This window comes from Panthera leo, chromosome B1 (genome assembly GCF_018350215.1).
Source record: "Panthera leo isolate Ple1 chromosome B1, P.leo_Ple1_pat1.1, whole genome shotgun sequence".
In the NCBI taxonomy this organism is placed as follows: domain Eukaryota; kingdom Metazoa; phylum Chordata; class Mammalia; order Carnivora; family Felidae; genus Panthera; species Panthera leo.
The window spans coordinates 95,707,209-95,730,540 of record NC_056682.1 but is presented as its reverse complement, the minus strand read 5'-3'; the positions used below and the strand labels follow the sequence as shown (position 1 = coordinate 95,730,540).

Sequence of the window (23,332 nt, the reverse complement as noted above, 5' to 3'; positions counted from 1 at the left end):
GGACTTCCACATATCTGTTTGGGACACAGTTCAACCTATAACACTTGGTAACGTGTGGTAGTATGTAAACTGTGATATTGAAGAAGAACAAAGAGGTCCCTTTTCTTAAAACGTTTTTTCCTGTCCTTCCTGATGCCAGTTGGCATCTGGTCATTGCTTGCCACCATCCACAGAAAGGTAAATCCTTTGGCTTCAGTAAGGATAGGCACTGGGTGATTTTAAAAGCTTGTGACAGCTGACGCTCTTCTGTCTTATTTATTACTTAATGCAATAATGAACTAATTTAGATTTCTGTGGGGACACATGTTCATATATACTCTTAGGATTTAAAGGGTTGTCTGTCATCTATTGATGTTGAGATTTAAAACAAATCTAAAAGAGAGACTCGTGTACAATAGGTCCTTGGGTGACCTCTCAGAAAGAAGAATCCAATTTGTTCTGTGAAATTCTTCTTCATCATTTTCTTTATAATAGGTCTTCCTCATGGGCTTCCTCTCTGCCTGGAGATGTCACTACTGGTGGCCTCTTGTCAGCTCATCCTGACAGGGAGACGTGAGGCCACAGTCTCTGCTTTAGTTGTGTTGTTACAAGTCACCTTGTAGCTCTAGGTTTTCATATTATCTGGGAAATTTCCTTGAGATGGCAGAATTCTTGCAGTGGTTTTATTGTGTCAAGATGATTGTGACTACGGATGTTGCCTTTTTGTTGCTGGTGTTATTTACCTGGATGATGTTTCAGTATTTTTCATACCATTTTACTTATTTTTTTTTTCCTGAGAATTTTGTTTGAAAATAAGGGTTCTGTTTGAAAACTAGTTGAACGCCCTGTTGTATAAATGAATTCACTGATGTCAGATGGGTTGTCCAGGATCCCAGTATGGTTTAGTGATAGAGTTGGGACTGGGACTCAGGACTCCAGACTCCCCCACACCTGCGCCCAGTCCTCTGTTCCTTACGTCACGTCTCTTTTCCTTAACATCTACTTTACCTTCCTTTTGACGTTTTCTTCCAGACTTCTTTTTAAGGCATACTGTACATAATCTTTTAATTTAGCTTCGATTTGATTTTCCAGGAAAAAAAAAAAAATCTCATTTCAAATGTGACTTTCTCTAGAATGTCTGATACAGACTTTTTTTCTCTCTCTTTTTTTCTTTTTTTTTTAGTATTTGAAACCTTAATAGTATCTTTTAGTTCTATTAAAAATTTTTTTTCCAGTAAGTCTGTGTTGACAGTGGCTTACTCATGGCACCGACTTAGTGCTCCTAAGCTCCAATCTTGGTGTTACTTAACTTTGCTCCTCATGCTTGTGGTTTCCTTTCTGCATCCTGGATATTCACATTGCATAGTGGCTGTGTTTTTCCTGTCTGGAGGATCGGAGCTATGTTACCGTGACTCTTGGCTTTCTGACTTCTGGGTCATTTGAGGATAAAGTTCTGAACAATTTGGTATATTTAAAGGTTCTGAATGTGCTCCTGGTACCATCCTGGTTTTGTGTCTTCACTTATTTAGCATTTACCTTTTCTTTTGAACCATCTTAATGACTTTAGTTGTAAAATCCTTGATTTCAGCAGTTCAGGCTATCTTGTTCAATTTTGTCATTTTGTGCAATGCAGGCTTTATTTTAAATATCAGCTAGAGGTACCTGGGTGGCTCATTTGGTTAAGTGTCTGACTCTTGATCTCAGCTCAGGTCATGAACTCTTGGTTTGTGGGATCGAGCCTTGTATCAGGCTCCATGTTGGCAGCGTGGAGACTGCTTAGGATTCTCACTCTTTGCCTCTCCCCCACTCGTGCTCTCCCTTTCTCTCCCTCAAATAAATAAAACTAAAAAAAAAAAAAAAATAGATATCAGGTAAAGAGACCAAATTATCTCTGTCTTCAGTGTCTCATTTTTCTGTGCCTGTTGTGTTCACTTGGGAGAGTGATAGAGTCTAGTGAGTAGAGTTTGCTGAGCTGTGAGAATGTGGATGTTCCTTAGTTCATTTTTATTTCTTTTTTTTTTTTTTTTTAAGTTTATTTATTTGAGAGAGAGCATGGAAGTGGGGAAGGGCAGAGAGAGAGAGACAGGGAATCCCAAGCAGGCTTTGCACTGTCAGTGCAGAGCCACATACAGGGCTTAATCTCAGGAACCATGAGATCATGACCTGAGCCGAAACCAACAAGAGTTGGTTGCCACATTATCTCTTTTCCTTAACATCTACTTCATCTTCCTTTTGACATGTTCTTCCAGACTTCTCTTTAAGGCATACCGTACTTAATCTTTTAATTTAGCTTAGACTTGATTTTGCAGTAAAAATAAAATAAAAATAAAAATCTCTTCAAATGGGACTTTCTCTAGAATGCCTGATACAGGCTTTTTTTTTTTTTTTTTTAAGTATTTGAAACCTTAATAGTATCTTTTAGTTCTATTAAAAATTGTTTTTCCAGTAGTCTGTATTGATAGTGGCCACCCAGGCCCCCCCCACTCCATTCTTATTTCAGAGGCTATCTCATTGAACAGCTTTCAGAGACTCAACTGCTTTGTGCATTTTCCCCTCACTTTGTATCCCACCCACATCAGCAAATCAGAGGAGGAATAGCTTCCTGTCAGTTAGCCTTGTGAAGTGTTTCAAGAATTTGCTGCCCATTATTTAAAAATTTGGTGTGTGTAGATAGGTGCCTCTAGCCACACAGCAAAGCAGAATTTCTAGAAACTTTTTTGTCCTCCAGGTGTTTTCAGGACTGTCCCCTGGTAAATGAGTATGTGTTGTCCCAGATACCTCCTGGCTGCTGCTGTCAGGCTGCCTGGCATTTTTGCTGAAGGGAGAGGGTCTCCAGCTAGGTGGACCTGGGAGTACCTCTGTTAAAATCATCCTAGGTGTTTTTAAATTAATAGGTATATGGGGAAAAGTAAATCTACCTTCTTTCTCTGTTTTCCTTGGGGAATGGCTTCACAGGCCTGTTATGGAATCCTCAAGGTCCCAGAGGGTAGTTGGCTATGCCGGACATGTGCCCTAGGGGTTCAGCCAAAGTGTTTGCTGTGTCCCAAGAAAGGCGGAGCTATGAAGCCTACCCGCAGTGGCACCAAATGGGTCCATGTCAGCTGTGCTCTGTGGATCCCTGAGGTAGGTGTGGTTCTTACTAGTAGCTTAGCTCAGGAGGTACTGGTTTTTAGCTGGGCACGGGAGTGGGGAACTGTTCATAAATAAGGGGTATTGTAGCTAATGAGTAAAAAGACAGCTTTTAACTGCTGTCTCCCCCCTGCCCCCCAAGCTGAATCTCAAGTGTAATGTCATCTTGTCATGGTATATATTGTGGGAATGTTAACTGGAAGCAGCAGTGAGTTGGACTCTCAGTTGGTGGTGTTCAGACTTCACTTCAGAACCGTGTCATGGCCAACCCACTGCTGATACATGCTCCCGGGAGTGGACCTGCAGTGTGGCCTAACTTTGGCCTGGGTGCCACTGTGTCCTTCCCCAGGGATCAGCACTACCTCTTTCGTTTGGCCTGGGGAGCCATGTAGCATGGTTAAAGAGCCACTGCTGTAGGTCACATTTCTGTGATTTTTATTAAAATTCTTACTTAGCCTCAACCTTTTTAATTTCAGGTCTGGTCTAATTTATTTCAAGTCCCAGACCTTGACTAATTTAATTTGCATGGCTCACTATGAGAATATCATTTGTGATTCAGATTTCAGCATTTCTTTTGGTGTGTGATTTTGGGTGCATTTTTCCTCCTGAGGAAAATTATCTGGGGATGATTTGGATTGTAGTTTCATGACTTGGGTTTTGGTACAACTGGATCTCACGGTTTGGTATTAACAGCTATGCAGTTCAGTGATCCAGGCTGAATGCAGAGAGGATACCTTATTTATCTTGGTAATTTTCCATTTTGAATGTAATAATCTTTTCTGACTGAAGAGAATAGTATTCTTCAGTGAGAGAGGTACTAAAATTAGTTTATATTTACTTTACTCCATTGTTCACAAACTATTTAAAATTAAGATTTTCAGTCTTTACCACTTCATTGTGGGCCAGAGGTATATTAGATAGTTCTGTCCTGATACATAACTGTCTTTGCTGTCAGACACTCAGGTGAGAAGTGAATATTATTGGTTATCTGAGTGTTTTTATAAATAGGGACATGTATGTCAACTGAACTCCCCTTCCTCCCTCTCCCCCTACCCCCATGCATGGAGGGCACGGGGCACGGGCCATGTGCTCTGGGCTCTCCACTCTCTACTGCTACTGGACCAGAGCTGGCCCCTGACCTGTCCAGATGCTTTAAAGTAGGGGTTTTCCTGTCATAGGAGAGTGCCTGCATGCCTGCCCCTTGTCGCTATCAGGTAGGAGGTCTGCATGTAAACAAGATCTTTGAGTTTCTATTGTCCATGCTCAGTCCTTGTTGGTCTGATGGCCTTTGCTACCCTGTCTTGCTATTCCTTGGGCCTGTAGGTGAGCATTGGCAGCCCCGAGAAGATGGAACCCATCACGAAGGTGTCTCACATCCCCAGCAGTCGGTGGGCGCTGGTGTGTAGCCTCTGCAATGAGAAGTTTGGGGCCTCCATACAGGTAATCCTCTCAGTTATGATGGCTCTGTTCTGGAGCTGGACGAGGGAGGGCTGTGTGAACTCTTAGAGGATTTGGTCATGGAACTAGAATCCAGAAAGCAGGGCAAGGTTCTCCCAGCCCTTCTGAGTCTGCTTAGGAGTGATTCCAGCGGGGTATAAACACCTTTAGCTGGCGAATTGTGTCCAGCGTAACCAGAACCTTAGCTGTAACAATCACAGAGCAAGTCAGAGGTCCACCTGAGCTGTACGGCAAATCGGTTCATTTCTGGTTTCTACCTTTCTGCCCCAAACCTGGCATTGCAGCTCTTTACACAGGCAGATACCTTCAGGGAAGAACCATTCTTGACCCTGGAGGGTTGGCCACCTTCCCACCTGCACTTAATGCGGCTGGTGGCAGACCAGCTCTGTGAGTTTTGGTGCACACATGGGGTGCCTGAGACCTTAGATGTGCACTATTCCAAATCAGCTTGCTGTGCTAATAACTTTAGCGTTTGGTAGAGAAGGTTCTTTGGAGCACCAACTGGGTAGTGGGACACCCATGAGGTGCTGCACCAGGTGTTTGCAGAAGTGTTATCTGAGTACAGGTTGGACATCTAATTCTTCCTGGCACCTAGGATGTGTGGGATGGAGTGTGTGTGTCTGGGGGGAAGAAGCAATAATGTTAAAAATTTTGCTTGCATATTCCATGTCCACACACAGACAAATGTAGAAAATCTTTAGGTAGGATTATGGAGAGAATGTAAATGGTGTGCTACTTTTTCATGTTTTCTAAAATTCTGCTTGAGAAATTGACTTCTGGGGCTCATGTTATTATTGGCTTTTAGAGTCATGACTTAAGATGACCAAGATGCTGTTTCCGCCAAGGCTTCAAATGCTGTATGTGGCTTTGGCTCTCAAGGTCAAGTCCAGCTCTTCCTCTGGGAAGAAAGTCCAGCTCAGGGCCACCGGTCTCAGTGACACATTCTAGGAGTAGTGGCTTCTCTTTTGATGTAGAAAACACAACAGATGAGCACAGATACAAACTGCCAGTCTTAGGTTTTGAAGAAATGACCTCATGGGGCAAAATCATTTTGTATTTTGGCTGGTAAATCTTGTTTCAGTAAAGTTATCTACTGACTGGAGGTTTTAAAACTTTTTCATTTTGTAAGCCTAGTATTTCTACTTTTCTTCATTATCACCTCCACTGGAGTTCGAGAATCCAGAATGTAACGAATATTCAGAGGGTGGGGCATGAGATAGCTGGTGGGATTTGGCTGCAGACCTTGAAAATAGTGCAGGGTTTTGCATGTGAATAGAATCTGTTTAAAACATGACAAAGACCCTCTGGCCTTTTGGGAGAAAATGGAAGAAAAAATTTTTAAAAAGCCTCAGAATGAAAAATAAGCATTAGAACCCTGTGAGTGTGTTTCTGTATAGACATACCCACGTGAACACTTGCAGGACACAAGCCGAGGCAGACCGAGGGAAATGGAAGTTGTTTCCTTCCATGTTACCTGATGTGCTTCCGAGGATAAAATTTATGCCCTTTCCTGAGCACACCTATCCAGGTCCTGAACTGATGTTTGTGAGAGGTGGGTAAATGAGACCTTTGTTTCCCTTTTGAAGAGAGAACGATAAAATTACTTTTTTTTTTTTTTGTTGCCACTGACCTCTTTTTCCCAGAACATTAGCTTGAAAAAGAGGCCAACTAAGGTTGATGATTTTTCATATCTTCACAGAATAGAATGATTTTTTTTTTTTTTTTTTTTTTTTTTTTTCAACGTTTTTTATTTATTTTTGGGACAGAGAGAGACAGAGCATGAACGGGGGAGGGGCAGAGAGAGAGGGAGACACAGAATCGGAAACAGGCTCCAGGCTCCGAGCCATCAGCCCAGAGCCTGACGCGGGGCTCGAACTCACGGACCGCGAGATCGTGACCTGGCTGAAGTCGGACGCTTAACCGACTGCGCCACCCAGGCGCCCCTAGAATGATTTTTATTAAAGAATTCCTCTCTGAAATGTCTGCAGCTGTGGAGGCTCTGGTTTATGTTTCTGTAACATCTGTTTGCTGAGTCAACCTGAATAGGAAAACCCAGAGGAAGGCCATTTGGCGCCTTTACAAAGTCCTGTGTAAATATTCCGCTGCAGCTCATTCCTCTTTAAGGTCCGAGCGCTGGGTTAGGGGTAGGTTAAGCCAGACCCAGATAGCGTCTCAGTCATCTGTTCCCACTTTGACTTCCCGCTTGGCTGCGCGCTAGAAGGGAGGAGCACTTTGTATGTTGATGATAGTGGCCAGGTGTGTATGTGTGTGTTCTGCCACTAAAGCTGATTTCACACATTTCTTGGAATTGAGGTTATTTATAGGTAAAATTAACAGATTTATGTTAGTTCATATGCTATAAGTGTTTGTAATGGGAATGGTGAAGGGAGCTGGATTTTCTGTACTTGTGGGTATAAGAGACTTTATAAAAATGGAAGAAATCATGGCTGGCAATGAGTCACCTCTTAAATACCGAAATGATGAGGGAAAAAAAACCCCAACTCAAGCCTCTGCCATTTGTGGTTCTGGGATTCGGGGTCTGTTGAATGAGTTTAATTAAGCTTTTCAAGCTGGCCTTGGGCCACTGGGTTCTGCTCCTCTCTGCAGCCCTGGTGTGCCCGGGGATCACTTGGCCTCAGACAATACAGTGTTGCTTTTGAGGGACTGGCTTTAGTCACCACAAGGAACCTCCTTCCAGGGATTCGCCCAGCAAGATCAGATGGGGAGAAGTTAATGACTTTCCTCCTGCTGGGCTTCTGGCTTGCCATCTGAATCAAGGCACTAAATTATAGCCCTGAGCAGGCAGTGAGAGGGAAGGTGTTCAGTGAGGAGGAAGGCGTGGCTGGGTGGTGCCTGGTCTCTAGGTCGACCTCCCTGTGACCCACAGGAAGCAGGTCCTTCATGGTTCTGCTGCTCAGCAGTCAGGCACACGTGACGCTGGGAGTAGCCGGTACTACCAGTCCCTGCGCACACTGATCTCCGTGCAGGGCCTGCGCTGGTCCCTGGAGCCTTCTGCATATGCTGGAGCTTCTTCACGGGTGAGGAGACCTTTTCTCATCTGCCTTCTTGTGCTGGATTCTCTTCTCTCCTTTTCTTTCCTACTAGTCCAGGAGTTGTTTCATTCATTCTCCTCAGACGTGAGCAGCCCTTGGCTGCTTGGAGGAACTGTAGCATTTATTTTTCCGCTTGTGTTGGGCTCTTCTTGGCTGGGGGGTGAGAATGAGGATTCACGTTCCTTTAAAAACTCTGACTAGCAGTCATTCTTCCTGAAGAGATTCTTTTTCAACCTTTTAATATAAGCACGCTTTTAAAAGAGTTCAAATCTAGGAACACCAATTAATGCTTCAAAGTTTACTCTGCATGTTGAGCACATGTTCTTTTTAAATATAATCTGAGTGCCAGACCACCTTTGTTTGTGTGTGGCCTTTGTATAATTGTGTCTGCTTTTAGAGGCGTTTTGGATGCAGTTACCTTTCTGGGAGTTGGGTTGGTTCACCAAACCTTTCAGCCAAAGGGTTGGTTCACCAAACCTTTCAGCCAAAGGGGTTGGTTCACCAAACCTTTCACCTAAAGAGTTCCCTTAAATCCCAAGCCTTACCTTACTTAAAATATGACTCGGTGTATCAGGGTTGATCCAGGTAGAATGTCCTGCCCCGGCACGTGTTCGAGGTGCTGCTCTTCCTGTGTGTGTGTGTGCGCGCGCATGTGTGCGCACGCATGGGAGGTGCTTGGCTTGGAGGGGCTTCAGCCCTGTCACTCCATAACGGTCTCTTCTCTCCTTCTCTGTGTTCCTACCAGTGCTCTGTGAAGAACTGCCGCACAGCCTTTCACGTGACCTGTGCTTTCGACCGGGGCCTGGAGATGAAGACCATCTTGGCGGAGAACGATGAAGTCAAGTTCAAGTCCTACTGCCCAAAGCACAGCTCACATAGAAAACCCGAGGAGAGCCTCGGTGAGGGGGCCACTCAGGAGAATGGGGCCTCTGAGTGTTCCCCTCGGAATCCGCTGGAGCCTTTTGCCAGCCTTGAGCAGAATCAAGAAGAGGCCCACCGGGTGAGTGTCCGTAAGCAGAAGCTGCAGCAGCTGGAAGATGAGTTCTACACCTTCGTCAACCTGCTGGATGTTGCCAGGGCCCTGCGGCTGCCTGAGGAAGTAGTGGATTTCCTGTACCAGTACTGGAAGTTGAAGAGGAAGGTCAACTTCAACAAGCCCTTGATCACTCCAAAGAAAGACGAAGAGGACAATCTAGCGAAGCGGGAGCAGGATGTCTTGTTTAGGAGGCTGCAGCTGTTCACTCATCTGCGGCAGGACCTGGAGAGGGTAATGATTGACACTGACACCTTGTAGTGACTTAGAAAAGAAGATTGCAAAGAGGCGGCTGCTCGCCCAGAGCAAGGAATGGTAGCCAGTTCATTTACTCTCAGACCCTTGTACATACTGCAGCATGAGGTTGTGTTGGTTCAATATACTTATGGGCCGGTAAACTCATTGTACATATGTGTAAGACTGCCACAGAGTGGGGAGCCTCTCTGTGATTTATTTTTAAAACACTTTCCTATTAATCCTTATTGTTCTTCTGTAAGATCACATGGGGTGTGTCCCCTCCGCCTTTCATTCCAGTACTAGCGGGAACTGAGCCCCAGGGAAAATGACCAAAGGATTGGCTCAGAATTGTTTGCAAATGGAGTTAGAAAAGAAAACCAGGTGGATTTAATTCGTGGTGGGGGCGGACAGAAGTAGAGAGATCTCTTGTTCAACCTGGGGAAACACTGGGTGCTTGTGACGGGCTCATCAAGGAGAGCGAAGCACCGCCTCTCTGGCCCACCTTCATTTCTTGGCTGATTCACAGGGACATTCCGGTAATGTCACGGAGGAGAGCAGGCTGTGGGTGCTGATATGTGTGCATGATCTTATATACACGTGCATATCTGTTCCAGAGGGTACTCCTGGCAACGAGGTGCTAAGTCATCACTGAGGCAGTGTCTGTATGTTGTGCGTGTCTGCTTGTGTGTCCATGCCCATGTGTGTCTATGCGGTGTGTCTGTGCAGGTGTGGGGTGGGGTACCTGGTGCATAGGGGTATCTGATCTGTCTGAGGAGCCCCTTGTAATGCTCAGGACACTAGTTTATCACACCACTGGATTGCTGAACGTAGTGGCTGTTGGCTGCCTGGAGCCTCAGCTGATGGCACTTCCCTCAACTGTTTGCTGTTTTGTGCCTCCCCAGTTCTCCATTACCTTTGGAGTCCCAGTCTGGACCTCCCTTCCTGCTACTGGAATAATTAGGAATGGGCTCTCTTCCCTCCAGGGCCTCCTGCTCCCTGTAGGTAGTCTCTGAGACTTGCTAATTGGGGATACATCTTAGAGCATCTTCTGCGTCATCTCCCCTGACTGCCAGCTACTGTTGAATTCATTAGTGCAGAGGAGATGGGACTGAGGCTCTCTGGCCTGAAGCATCCTGCACTGAAAGGCACCCAAGTGGCCTGAAATGGTTAACGCATCTCCCCCAAGCACCTCACTTATTAGCAGGGTGTGATTCATCTGCCTGGGAGAGGATCTGACACGTAGATGATTTGAAATATGAGAGTGTAGGCAAGGAATAGGGGAAAAAAAGGAGCAGTATTAAGCCAAAGATGCAGATCTCACAGAGACCTGCATGGCCCTGTTCTAGACGGCAGAGGAGCGAAAGTATTAAGTGTTCATTAGAGATCCTTCTAGTACGAGACTTGAGTGCCCAAGGACTAGCTGTGTAACACCCCTTCCAGGACCAAGTTAGGATTCCAGATTCAGGCAGAGGCCGAGCAGGAGAGGCAGGCGTGAAGCGCCGGAGGGTTTGTGAGGCTTTTGTGCTGCCGTGCCCCCCCTGGTGGTGAGTGTAAAGAAGACCTCGCCTCGACCACATTGTGTGTGTGGCGTTTTTGTTAAGAGCTGAGAAAGGGATTCAGGAGGATAAACTGGAATCCTGGTGGGAAGCCATTATATTATTCCAGCCTGACAACTGCTGTACTTGGGGTGCATGAGCTATGGAGTCAGATAGTCCTCAGGAGGGAGGACGAGAAGTCTAAATGTTTGGACTGTGTTTGTCTCACAATCACCACAAAATAAAAGTGTAGAAAATGCTTGTGGTGTACTAACTCTTTTCTGTACTTAAGTTACTCAGATTAACATGCACTTATAATTCTAAACATTTTTTTTTTGAAGTCATCACTGTTGGTTTTAAGTAGAATGATACCAATGATGTATGAGAAACAGGGAATAAATCAGGATTTTTTTGTGTGTGTGTGGCATTACTTACATTTACTTTATTAAAAGCTTAAGAGATCTTAGGGAATTTAGTGTCAGTTTTAAATGGGCTTATTATAATGAAAAATATGTTTTCCAGGTTTTAAAAATTGAAATATTTGCTGTGCTCCTGAGAGCTGCACAGTTCTTTGTAATTATAGACAACAAGTATATGTCAGGCCAAAGGCTTATCAGGGCAGGGGTAACCAGAACAAATAACAAATTACTTTGTGTTTCAATTAAGTTGGATTTCTAATTCACACAGTAGTTCACAGCAGGTATGCAGAATCCAAGAATACACGAGTTTGTGATCAAGGCTGTGGTCAATACCAAACTGACAAATAAGTAGACTTCATTAGAAATGTAAACCACTGATAACTGATAATGGTAATAGCTCTTTTTTGCAAATACACACCTTGGGGCATTGCACACCTGGGTACAATTCTGGATCAGAAAGGTGGCAGGAGTGGATTTTAGGAGGGTTTGAGAACCAACATTTTTAAGAAGACACCATTGCTGATGTGTAGTCTGTGGCTATGTCAAGTTCCTGAGGCTGCCACTCACTCTGGTGGGGTTCCTTTCCCCTAGACATCTTTTAAAAGATGCAGTAAACATCTGTAAATGAGTACGTGCTCAGATAAAGACGTACTGCCTGTGCACTTGTGGCTGGGTCATCGGAAAGGGCCAGCCCCTGGGAGGCTATCCTACTCAACACAGTGGAATGATCACCTTTGAAAATCTGGTAGAGGTTCTAGTTATCCCTGGATGAAAGGCATGTTAAGCTTTAGTGTTGCAAGGAGTGTTTTGGCATTGAAGAAAACCCCTTGAAACCATTCTTGGATTCCCGAGGGCAGTGGTTCTCCGAGTGTGGGCCCCAGCCAGCAGCAACCTTCCCTGGACACCTCACAGAAGTGCCAAGTTTTGGATCTCACCTCTGACTCCAGAAATGGGGTAGGGGCCAGCATTCTGTGTTTTAGGGTCCTCACATGTTTCTGTTTGAGAACCACCGCTTTTGGGGAAAGCCGGACTCTGGTTTAACATGGTGTGAGGGAGAGTGCACCCATGAACTGGCTTTTTTTTGGTCAGCAGGGGAAGACACTTAGTTGAGTAGTGCACAGGAAGGGCCACGTGCAGGGTATGTTTTGAGGATAGAGCCTCGGTCCAGCTCTACTACAGGGACTGCTGATGGAAGCTGTGTGAGGAGTGTTCTGTGCATAAGGGAGGGAAAAAAGTTCAGGGCGCTCACTGTTCTAAATGTGGTCAGCTAGGCCTGGGTTATTCATGGGCTGATTTGTTCCATTGAAAATCCACCCTGGCCTTAGTTTTTTGGGGTTATAGGAAGAGGTTTCTCATCAGAGATCATGGGGGAAAGAAGTAGAATTTGCCCACTTAGCCAGGGTGGAAGCCTTTCCTGGGGGTAGTGGTTGAAGCTACCAAAATTGAATTTAAATAATATGTGAAGTTTGGATACTCTGTTTTCATGCATAATTTTGAGTAAGGGAAATGGAAGTTATCTTGGCTGTACCTCTGACTTGAAAAGAAGAGGATTCTTATCTGCTCCTAGGATGTCAGAATTTGTTTCCATTTCCTATTTCCAGAAGTTGGATGCTTTGTCTTGATGTAAAAACTGTTCTCCAAAAGTTCTGAATCTGTGCTACAGATCTAAGTCTTGCCCCTTCTTCTTTTTGAGCTTCCACTCTTAATATCCACCTTGGGTGAAACAGTATTTATCAAAGACAATAGCCTATTAGCCACTTGTATCCCCAAACTGGTCATGATTTTTATAAGACACCTACTTCCTGGCCTGGGGTTCTGAGGCTGTCAGAACGGGCTTTAGCTAAGGTAAATTACACCAAAATAATATTTACTCTGAGACAGGGAGAGTGATTTTCTTTTCAGTTCTTTAATTCTAAGAACACACACACACATACACACACGTCTGTCTACACATCAAGAAGAGAGATATTAGGAACATCCTAAATAGTCCGTGAATTGGTTAGGGTCAGCAGAAGCCTTACTTGGTGACCTGGTGTTAGGCCAGTAAGTTGCACCATGATGCAGTGTGAAAGCCAGCCAACCTGTTCCTCTTTATGCCTTCTGTCCTCTTGCAAACAAGACTGTCTTGATTGAGTACAACTCAGGACAGAACAGCTGGAATTGTTAGGGTCTAAAAGGACTGGAAACCCTGGGGGAGGTCTGTGCACAGAAGCCAGAGTGCAGTCGTGTGTGTGGCTTGTTGCCATTCTAACAGAAGAAAAGGTTGGTGACTCAAACTTGCCCATTTCAAGGAAGGTTGTCAGGGAAGGGATTGCCCGAGCCTCTGGAAGACGTGAGTTTTTAGGGGAGTGTAGTCCTGCCTTGGACAGAAGACGTGATGGGGATGCAGCGTCCCTTCATTCCTGCCACTGAGCTATTTAGGGCATCTTGTCTTCATTTTCCTGAAAAAGTTTAATTGTATCCCTGCTGTGTTAAATTTGACATTTGTGTTTTCAGGTGCAATAATCCAGTCAGGTTTCCCAGTAGGTTTGAGGACTGAAGGATTTAAGGGGGTTTACTATTTTGTTTTCGTATCACCTGATCACAGGTGGCTTTAAAAATGGGGAACAGATTTGGGTGTCGGCTAGTTCATATTTGTTAGCATATGCACGTGATCCCAGTGCCTGCCATGGGATACAAAGTGGAGCTCTTAGCACTTGGGTCCTTTCAGTTACTTACAGGTGATTCCTGACAAGGGCAGTGTCAGTTCTTCAAGTGGTAACACGAGCTGGCCTTGAGATGTTGATGGCATGTCAATGGCAAAGTGAGGACATTACCTAGCTTCACACTCTAGGAACACATTAGCTACCTGTGAACTCACCTTTCAACTATCCAGTTGACAAGTTTACTTGGCTTCCTGGTGACCGTTTGGTCTTCTAGTGGGCTCTGTGCAGGGTTAATTTTTTTTTTGAGGGGGGAGGGAGTTTCCTCCTGTGATGGCCCTTGACTCTGTGCTTACCTAATTCCATCTTCAGAAAATGCTTGACAAAGTGGCTTCTGAACTGCTCTAAAGCCTTAGATAATAGAATTGGTGGAAAGAGGATACTGAGGGGTGGTAAGCAGAGCTCCTTGGCAAGAGGTAGCAAGTCTGGACCGGGACCCCGGCAGTCTTCCCCTGAGGATGAGCCTCAGGCTGGGGGTGGTGGGGGCGGGCAGGGCTTTTGAGTTCCTAGGCTTTTTTGTGCTGCCCCCTACATTGAGGGGTATATGTGGAATCCTAGTTAGCAGCCCCAAAGGAGATTAGAGATTGGATAAAGTGTTTGAAGTACATCTTGATTTCAGATGTCACACAAGACCCTAGCGGGACAAATTTCTCATGTTTAGGAAAAAAAAAAAAACCAACACCAAAGTACCGTTATAATGTATTACTTACTTAGAATCTTTATTCTCTACGTTCTAGGTTCGGAACCTCACTTACATGGTGACCCGCAGGGAAAAGATTAAGCGATCTGTGTGCAAAGTCCAGGAACAGATATTCAATCTTTACACTAAGCTCTTGGAGCAAGAAAGAGTTTCAGGTATGCATTAAGCTCTTGTAGGTCAAACAATAGTGCAGGGGTTTGTAAACCTTAACGTTCTGTTAAGGTAAAAAAATGTTTAATTTTCTTTTATTTATGCTATAGGAGAATCTGAATAGCACAGACTTTGATATTCAAAGAAAATCTTTTGGCATTTGAAGCATCATGGTAATAGGGAAAAGGGCTATGAATTTGACCTCAATTAGAGGTCGAATCCTAAATTCTCTCCTTATAGGCCAAATACAAGTAAGCCTAAGTTTTCAGAGGCTCCCCCATTTCCTCCTGTGTAATATGAGGAAGGTATCTCGAGCTTCCTTCTGGGAGCTATTGTGACATGCAAGCAAAACAGCAACTTCTACGTTATATTGCAAAGCACTTGATAAATGTATAAAGTGTCATGGGGACACCTGTAAAGATTTATGGATTATCTAGCCTTCGGATCTATCTATAACATATCATAAATAAGGTATCTTAAGACTGTGTTCTTAAGACACATATCCATGTTTAGATAACGTTCACAGTGTACTTTTTGGTGTAGGTGGAATTTTGAATATTTTTGAGATTCAGCATCAAGTGTTTACTTAATTTTTCTGGGCTAGGTCAAGTGAAAAGGGGAACTTGCTCAATTCTGGAGAGCACTTCAGTGACTTGGAGGTGGAGTGCAAAGTTGGCCAAGTCGCTGAACCTGCCTGGTCTGCCTTGATCTGTAAAAGGGGCTTGGTTCAGAACCATGACCTCTAATGCGTCTTTGAGCGCTAACACTCTGTGAACATGAGCCCTGCACAGCTGGCCTCGTAAGGGTTTCAGAGAAGGAGGTGTGTGGGGTGGGTCTGGCGGGTCTTCGGTGAGCTCTGTGGCCCTGCTCTGCCCTTGGGCCAGAGCATCAGTGTTCACAGTGCTCCCTTCATGTGGGAGCACTTCATGCAGGCACAGACGCTGGCTTTTCCTGTTTCTGTGGCTTTTAGTCTCTGTAGATGACTGACATGTAGAAACAACAAAGACATTGTTCTATCCTATTATATGGAAATCCGAATTCTGGTTTACCTAAAAGTAACCAGATGTATGGAACTAGAGGTAAATTGGGTCAGCTGAACAAAGAGAAAAAAAGCTTAGGGAGTTTTGAATGATATTCTTGAGGTGTTTCATAGTTAATACTAATGGCATTAACTTACTAATGTTAACCTGTTTTCTTCCTGAGAATAAATAGTTTTCAGATGTATCATTAACTAGAGTTTATAGTTGTGATTTAAAATGAGTTGAAGTAAGTTTTTCTAAGGGTTCATAAGTGATTCAGATTCTTTCCAGTGAACTTCTTTTGTTCGTTATTCCTACTTGAATGCAAATAAATGGGACCTGTTTTATCCCTTGCCTTTGCGTCCTCACACAAACAGCCCACATGGAAGGCTGTCTGGTGCCGATCGGCCAGTGTCCAGCCAGCAGAGGCCAAGCTGTCAGAGCTGCCATTGCACAGGGCCGTTAGTGCGGGTTGTACCTGTGGAGTTTTGCCATTGGAGGGCTTTCTGTGACTCTTGTTGAGGTATTATGTAATGAGTGATTGCCTATAAAAATAAGCTGTAAAGCGCATTTTCATCTGATTTCACTTAAGGGTCATTTTTCATGGATACTGCAGGCAGCTTTTTGCATTTCATGGCTGAGGTTTTTACTTGGGTAGGTGATTGAGATTCTTACCCAGGTTAGGAAGTATTTTGTGTAACAGGGCTGTAATGAGAACCTACTGTTGTTCCAGAGAAGGTAAACAAACCCTCCCATCCCTCTGAGATATGAACCATACTGAGTCTGATGGGTTGAAAGCAACATTAATCTAACTGCAGGATGCCACAGGGAATGAAGGGGAAACCTTCAGGATGCCTGTTTCTTTTCTTTTCCAGTTTTTAGATTTTCAGTTGTGTTCTTACTCATGCCCCAAGTGGATCTCATGTCTTATAAGATAGATGGTTTCAGGTGGAGGACAGCCATGACTTCTAAGTGTCAGTCACGGTCTGCGGTTTAGACTCTGGTGTGTGAATCTGAGAATGAGCAGGGCTGTTCTGTTGGATGAGAGTGTCCTCAGTGGAGACCGTGCTCATGGGAGGTCATGAGTCAGAGACTTTTCAGAGACCTGGATCCCCAGTAGATGGAAATCAGAATTTAGAAAATGTCAGTCCCTCTTACCTTGGTTTTCCCACAGTAGGCGACTGAGGAAAAGAAATGTGGTGTGAAGGGTGGCCCTAACAGTTAATTCTTGAGAAAGCACACATCTCTAGCCCAGCAGATTGTAAAACCCCTTCCCCTGTGACTGTCCATAGCAGGTTCATGTTTAGAGTTGCCACCTCTGTTGTTTACATGCAGGGTCCTTGTCTGCTGAGCAGTGAGGCCGCATGTAGGCTCCTGTCTGGCAGAGCCTTGTTTTCCTGGTGGTTTATCCTTTATGGGAGACAAAACATGAAATCGGCTCTTTATAGATGTCCTGGAGGCTCCTGCAGAAATGTGGTCCATGAACTCCAGTGTGTTAACAAATTCACTCAGTGTTTTTCACACTAAGGGTTCTAAGTCGTAAGTTGGTTGTGAGATGAATTCAGTGGGTCACCACCAGCATTAAAAGCAAGTGACATAGAATAGAAAATGTCAGAGTGCCACATCACATGGTGAAGGCTAATATGATTTCATGAAATGTAAACTTTACTGGGTTGCACTGTGAAATTTAGTTACTGCGATTTACATCAGAAATGAAAAACACCATTTTAACCTATCCTCACATTGGATGACAATTCAGTTTAATTCCACAAATGGGCTTTGCATATAATAGTAAACCTTTTTAAAAGACATTTACTATGTGTCAAGAATGATTTTAAACATTCCATTCTCATTTCATGTACTTACATGTATGTATCCTCACTATGGCCCTGTGAGGGTATATTTACTTTGGAGAAGGAAACTGTGGAGACCTGCTGCCTCCCCTTGTGGTGCTGTCTTGTAGGGAGGCAAGGCAGGTGACTAGCCAGGTGCAGGGGTAGGGGCAGTGCTTGACCACCAGATGGATTTGGCATGGATTCCTCTATGAAAGATCAGTTACTTTGAAGGAAAAAATTTTTTTTAATGTTTTATTTTCGAGAGAGAGAGAACATGAACGAGTGGGGGAGGGCAGAGAAAGAGGGAGACACAGAATCTGAAGCAGGCTCCGAGCTGTCAGCACAGAGCCCAATGCGGGGCTTCAACTCATGAACCGTGAGATCATGACCTGAGCCAAAGTCGATGCTCAACCAACTGAGCCCCCAGGTGCCCAGAAAATATTTTTCTTAGATGTTTCATTAAAAAGTTTGTGAGCTTCAGCTATTTTATAAAATAAGAGCATATTGAATGGAGTATGCAGATTCTCAAGGCAGGTAATATCTTTATATGAAAAACCAAAATTTTATAAATGGGGTGGTTGTATATTGTAGTGTTGGGTGGGAAGTTTGCATTAACAGGGCCATGCCACGGGTCTAGAATTTAATTGTTCTGGATCTGCCTCTGTAATTTTTCTTTCTCTGTGGTTATATGTTCATAGGTGTGCCTTCATCTTCCTGCTCCTCGTCCTCACTGGAAAACATGCTTTTGTTCAACAGTCCTTCTGTGGGCCCTGATGCTCCCAAGATAGAGGACTTGAAGTGGCATTCTGCGTTCTTCAGGAAGCAAATGGGTACTTCCTTGGTTCATTCGCTGAAAAAGCCCCATAAGCGAGATCCATTGCAGAACAGCACTGGGAGTGGAGGCAAAGCCCTGCTGAAGCAGCCAGACCTGTGTGGTAGAAGGGAGGGGATGGTGGTCCCAGAGAGCTTTTTGAGTTTTGAAAAGACCTTTGCAGAAGCGCGTCTCCTGTCAGCACAACAGAAAAATGGTGTGGTGGTGCCCGACCACGGGGACAGAAGAGACCATCGTTTCCATTGTGATCTCAGTAAGGGAGACTTAAAGGACAGACCTTGTAAACAGAGTCACAAGCCTCTCAGGTCCACAGACATGTCCCAGAGGCATCTGGACAGCACACGAGCTACCACCTCCCCTGGAGGGGGGCAGTCAGCACCCGGCACAAGGAAGGAGATAGTGCCCAAGTGCAACGGCTCCCTAATCAGAGTAAACTATAACCAGACTGCAGTCAAAGTGCCTACAACGCCTGCCAGCCCGGTGAAGAACTGGGGAGGATTCCGGATTCCAAAGAAGGGGGAACGGCAGCAGCAGGGAGAGGCCCATGAGGGGGCCTGCCACCAGCACTCAGACTACCCCTATCTGGGCCTAGGCAGAGTTCCAGCTAAGGAAAGGGCCAAAAACAAATTAAAATCTGACAATGAGAATGACGGGTATGTCCCTGATGTAGAGATGAGTGACTCAGAGAGTGAGGCATCAGAGAAGAAATGTATACACGCCAGCAGCACCATCAACAGGAGGACAGACATTATCAGGAGAAGCATCTTGGCCTCTTGATGAAACAGATGGTGTGGGAGCACCGCGGGCTTGTCACGGAGTTGCTAGACGGGAGCTCTGACGCAGGGGACACGCAGAAACCCATCACTCCTGAGCTACGCAAACACATTTACTTGCAAGTCAGATTGAATTTTTTTTTTCAGAGTCATTTATAAATCATTGTTGTGAGAAGTGTGTTATCTGCAACTTGTTGAGGAAACACAAGAGTAGATTGTAAGACACTGCTAAGACTAGAGGTTGAATTAAACACTAAAATAAGAATGAATGAAATAAGTCTTTAAAGAGGGCAAGGCTCACAGAAGCCTCCTGAGTTCTTACTGCCCTCTGTATCCTTCCCAAAGCACAAACTCTTGGTTACCTGAATATGCGGAATCAGATGCAGTTCTTGAGAAACCCTCACGTACCATTTATTAGCCCATAAAACTTACTTTCTAGGACTGTGGTAGAACTTGAAATCCTGTTTATACTTTGGCCCACAAGGCTGTTTTTGTTGCATTCTAGTTCTAGGCAGCAGCTCTGAAGCTTCAGTAACTCTAGGGAATTCAAGTGTAAATTATAATTGCAGATGGGAAAGAGAGAATTTTAACAAAGGTTGTTACTTGCAAATCTGAAGGGACAGGGTAGAGCTGCTGCAGCTTGGAGAGCTGGGGTAAATGTAGCTAGGTCCTATTGCCTGAAGCACTTGAATGCATTGTGGAAATGGGACTGGTGGAGAGTGAAGCCGTTAGAAAGTTCTATCTGTGAGAAAGGGCAGCTGGTTCCATGTTTTCAGTACCTTTGACCTTCCTCTTCCCTAACCACTGCCTTCTGGGCCAGCTTGGGATTTCCCTGGCCTTTGGCGATACCTGGCCGTCTGGCTTCCAACAATACTAATGGCTATTCAAGTTTAAGTGATGAACTTCCAGACTCTGGTGACATAACTGCCCAGAGCCAACCACTAGTGCGTATGTTGGGGAATCTGGGCTTCCAACCTGAATGGATTCCTTAAGGAAAAGGAAAAGAAAAAAAAAAAAAAAAAAGAAAAAAGAAAAAAAAAAGAAAAAAAAAACACAAAATAAGTTATATTTTAAAAACAATAGAAAGGCAATAAGTTGCGATAACCTCTTACCATTGACCAAGGTTATACGGGAAAGAGATTGAAGTGTAATAGGTTTCCTGGAGTCAGAGTTCTAAGCTCCAATTCGTAACTTGGACTTTCTAATTGCAAATGGCAATAACTAGTAAGTTATCAGCAATAATGAATTTAGCATTAAATTTGAGTACAATGTTCTGTTTTTGCACTCACTGCAGTGCATATGTATTAAGACAGTGGATAGTGTTAAGGTCCTGTTAATTTTCTTTGGAATTCAATGTAGTTGTGAATCAAACTTAAGAGAAGGAAAGTTTAAATAGCAATGAGATTTAGAATTATGGGCACTTGGAACAAGCCCAACTTCCCCTAAATTATCCTTAGTTTGTTAATATCAGTGTTCAGATTCCTGATTCATTTATACATCTGTTTCCATGTGGCAGGGACATTCTGATACTTAATGAGTGATGCTTTGAGTTCTGTAGTTACCTTTCAAGTCTTCCAGGTGATTGTCAACAGCAAAAAAGGCTTATTGAATTCCATCTTGCTATGCAAGTTTTATCGGATGATCAAATAGTAGATCTGATGCATCCCCATTGTATGTATGACATTTTCAAACCAAGTCTTAACTTTTCAGATACATTTTAGTAGCTAATTCAGGGGAGGGGAAAGAATGACCCAGGTTTTTAGATTGACTATTTTTGAGCTACAGGGCTCATTTTGAAAGACTGCTCTCCAGATAAGCTGTTGCTACAGATATTAGGAGTTTCCTAATGGATCCAAGCTGTACATTCACTAGTAATTTAAAAATCAGATTTTTTTGCATATGAGCAGAAACCTTTTTGCTGGATATGGAAGAAGGTGGACACTTTTCACAGTTAACCTTTTGACCACAGCAACAGCTCTGGGTGAGAGTAGAATATATAGAGGGGTAATTTGTCAAGCCATAGAAAGAAAATCTAAATTTTAGTAAGTATATGACCTCTCACCATTTTAAGAGGTACCAGATTCATTTGCACTATTTAGGAATGCTAGTTTTGTGCAAAAATAATGCCTTACCTGTTTTTTCCCCACATTTAGGTTGAAAAGCTTTCAAAGTTCCAAGTTATGCTGAACCAAAAAAAAAACCAAAACAAAACAAAAAAATAAAGAAAAACCCACACAAAAACAAAACACAAAAAATAAAAAGCCCACACTTTTTATTCCTGCTTTGAAATGCAAATGGTATAGAGCACGGTTTCTCTGACAGTGTAATGATAGCTTTGTAAGTTAGTTCATGTCCTGCTGGGAACTCTGTATGAGGCGGCCATAGCAGCAGCCCACACACCCACCCACCCACTTGCACTCTATTAGTGTGGAACCATTTGCTCTTTTCTTTTCAGCTTTATCTTTCCTTGTGCATCCTGACCAAGAAATATCTTTGATTATGATCAATGTATTATGTCAAAATGTAGGCTAGTTAAACTTTTGTAAAGTTGCCTGGAATGTCATTTGTTAGGTTATAAACACAAAATCGAAATGAAGGGTTCTATGTGTTGTGTACAAATCTTAATTATTTTGAAATGGACGAACTTGTCATTACATTTGTAACCTTGTACAGAGGATTTTTCACTATGTGCCTAGCTTGGTGTCCATTCAGCTAAAATTGGAAAAAAAAAGGTGCATGAAGAGTTAAAAATCAGAAATTAAACAAAGTATATGTAGAGATGACTATTTTATATTACATGGCCCAATCCTGTATTTATTTCTACCCCCTTTTTGAAAGTATTTATAAAACTAGTTGAGGACAGCTGTATTTTTTTGTTGAACTATTTAGTAGAATTTGTGCCTTTTTGTCTGTATGTGAATAAATGCTGTACATTTTGCAATACATTCTTAAGTGTCTTTTGAAATCTGATTTTGCTAAATATTTAAAGGTGTGTATGAAACAGCAGTCCTGAATGGGTGGTGTACGTTTCCTGTCTCACAGTTTAGGAGTAAGAACCATAGCGGGCAACAAGATTATGGAAGAGCACAGGTCCACAGGGCTGCTGTTTGGCTCAACTCTGATGGTGAGACAATGAAAAATGATAATAGTTTGATTTTTGGCCTTTCTCACCTGGAGTTCTTTTCAGAATACAGTTTTTGATCTGAAAATAAACTGTTGGTGAAGCAACTCAGACTATAGGATCAGAGAGACCTGGGCTTACAGGCTGAACTGGAGCTAGACACGTGACCTCTGCCAAGTCACCTACCCTGCATAAGCCTCAATCTTCCCTTCTGTAAAAAAGGATAACATCCCACTACCTCTCCTGGGGTTATTGTGATATTTAAGGCAAGTGCATAAAAAGCATCTCATAAAGCATGCAGTAGGCATTTACTAAATGGTAGACTATAGTAAGAACAAGGCTTTGATTTCTCCAACATGTTACTTGGTGAGCCTTCTGAGGTAAAAAAAAAAAAAAAAAAGTTATTTCTGAATGACAGGAAGACTTTAAGGTCCTTCAAGAATGATTTTTCAAAGAGTAGTTTCGTTAAATGCTTTCTTTTGATTGCAGAATTCTGGAACACTAGGACCAAGAAGAGCTGCCCTCTGCATCCTACATAGAAGGTAGGTCCAAGATTACATACAGCATTAGGTATGGGCAGAACTGGGCCTAGACCCTAGTTCTCATTTCTGGTTTGGTGTTCTCCCCGCCTGAAACAGTCTTTATTTAACCACTACATGCAGAAATCAGTATATAGATATACTTTCCTTCATACTGGGAACAGCAAAGCTGGTATGGGTTTATAGTCTGCATTCTCTTCTAGATTATGAGCCATGACAGGGTCGTGTCACTGTCCCTAATTTATAATTACTGTAAAATTTTGGCCATTTTTAAAAATGTGAATTGTTCATACATTTGGCTAAAAGCTTGTTTATTTCTTCTTGTTCCTCCTTAGTGACTATTTACTTCCATGTTGCTTGCTCTGAGTAAGACCCCAGAGAGAAATAACTGTGGTTCTTCCTGCAAGGTCTTAAAGTTGAATAACCACAATAGTTCCCCAGGGAAATTAAGTCCCCAGGAGCCAAAGGAAGGGCCTATCACTGGCAATTCTGTGATACATGATGGGAAATGTGGCACCAGGGACTTGTGCTTACGTTTTTACCCAGATCACTTAGAAAACAGATTCTACCTTTGAAACATCAGCCATCTGCAGCAAACTTTGCAGTTAACTTCAGGGTTGAAGTCTTCAGTGTGATTTCCTTTTAATGCTCAGAACTGCATTAGGTGATGTGTTCTAGTCTGGGGTAGAAGAGCTTCAATTGCCTGGTCATTGAAAAAGAGGAAAAAAGCAAACCTGTCATCTACTTCCTTGACTTCAACTATTCTCTTTGCTGCCGAGTTCGAGGTCTCTGCAATCCAACTCTTCCTGAGTTCCAAT

The 23,332-nt window shown here is 43.4% G+C and overlaps 1 protein-coding gene across 12 annotated transcripts in view; it reads left to right on the top strand.

Moving 5' to 3' along the window:
• Nucleotides 1-21,799, top strand: part of JADE1 (jade family PHD finger 1) — a 320,862-nt gene extending 299,063 nt beyond the window's left edge. For all 12 annotated transcript variants that reach the window (XM_042935504.1, XM_042935505.1, XM_042935513.1 and 9 more), the window contains 5 exons: nucleotides 2,935-3,102; nucleotides 4,432-4,548; nucleotides 8,365-8,886; nucleotides 14,283-14,400; nucleotides 17,948-21,799. In XM_042935504.1, the coding sequence (XP_042791438.1) occupies nucleotides 2,935-3,102; nucleotides 4,432-4,548; nucleotides 8,365-8,886; nucleotides 14,283-14,400; nucleotides 17,948-18,858 (1,836 nt within the window). In that variant the 3' untranslated portion in view covers nucleotides 18,859-21,799. The remainder of the gene's footprint in view (nucleotides 1-2,934; nucleotides 3,103-4,431; nucleotides 4,549-8,364; nucleotides 8,887-14,282; nucleotides 14,401-17,947) is intronic.
• Nucleotides 21,800-23,332: the final 1,533 nt, after the last annotated feature.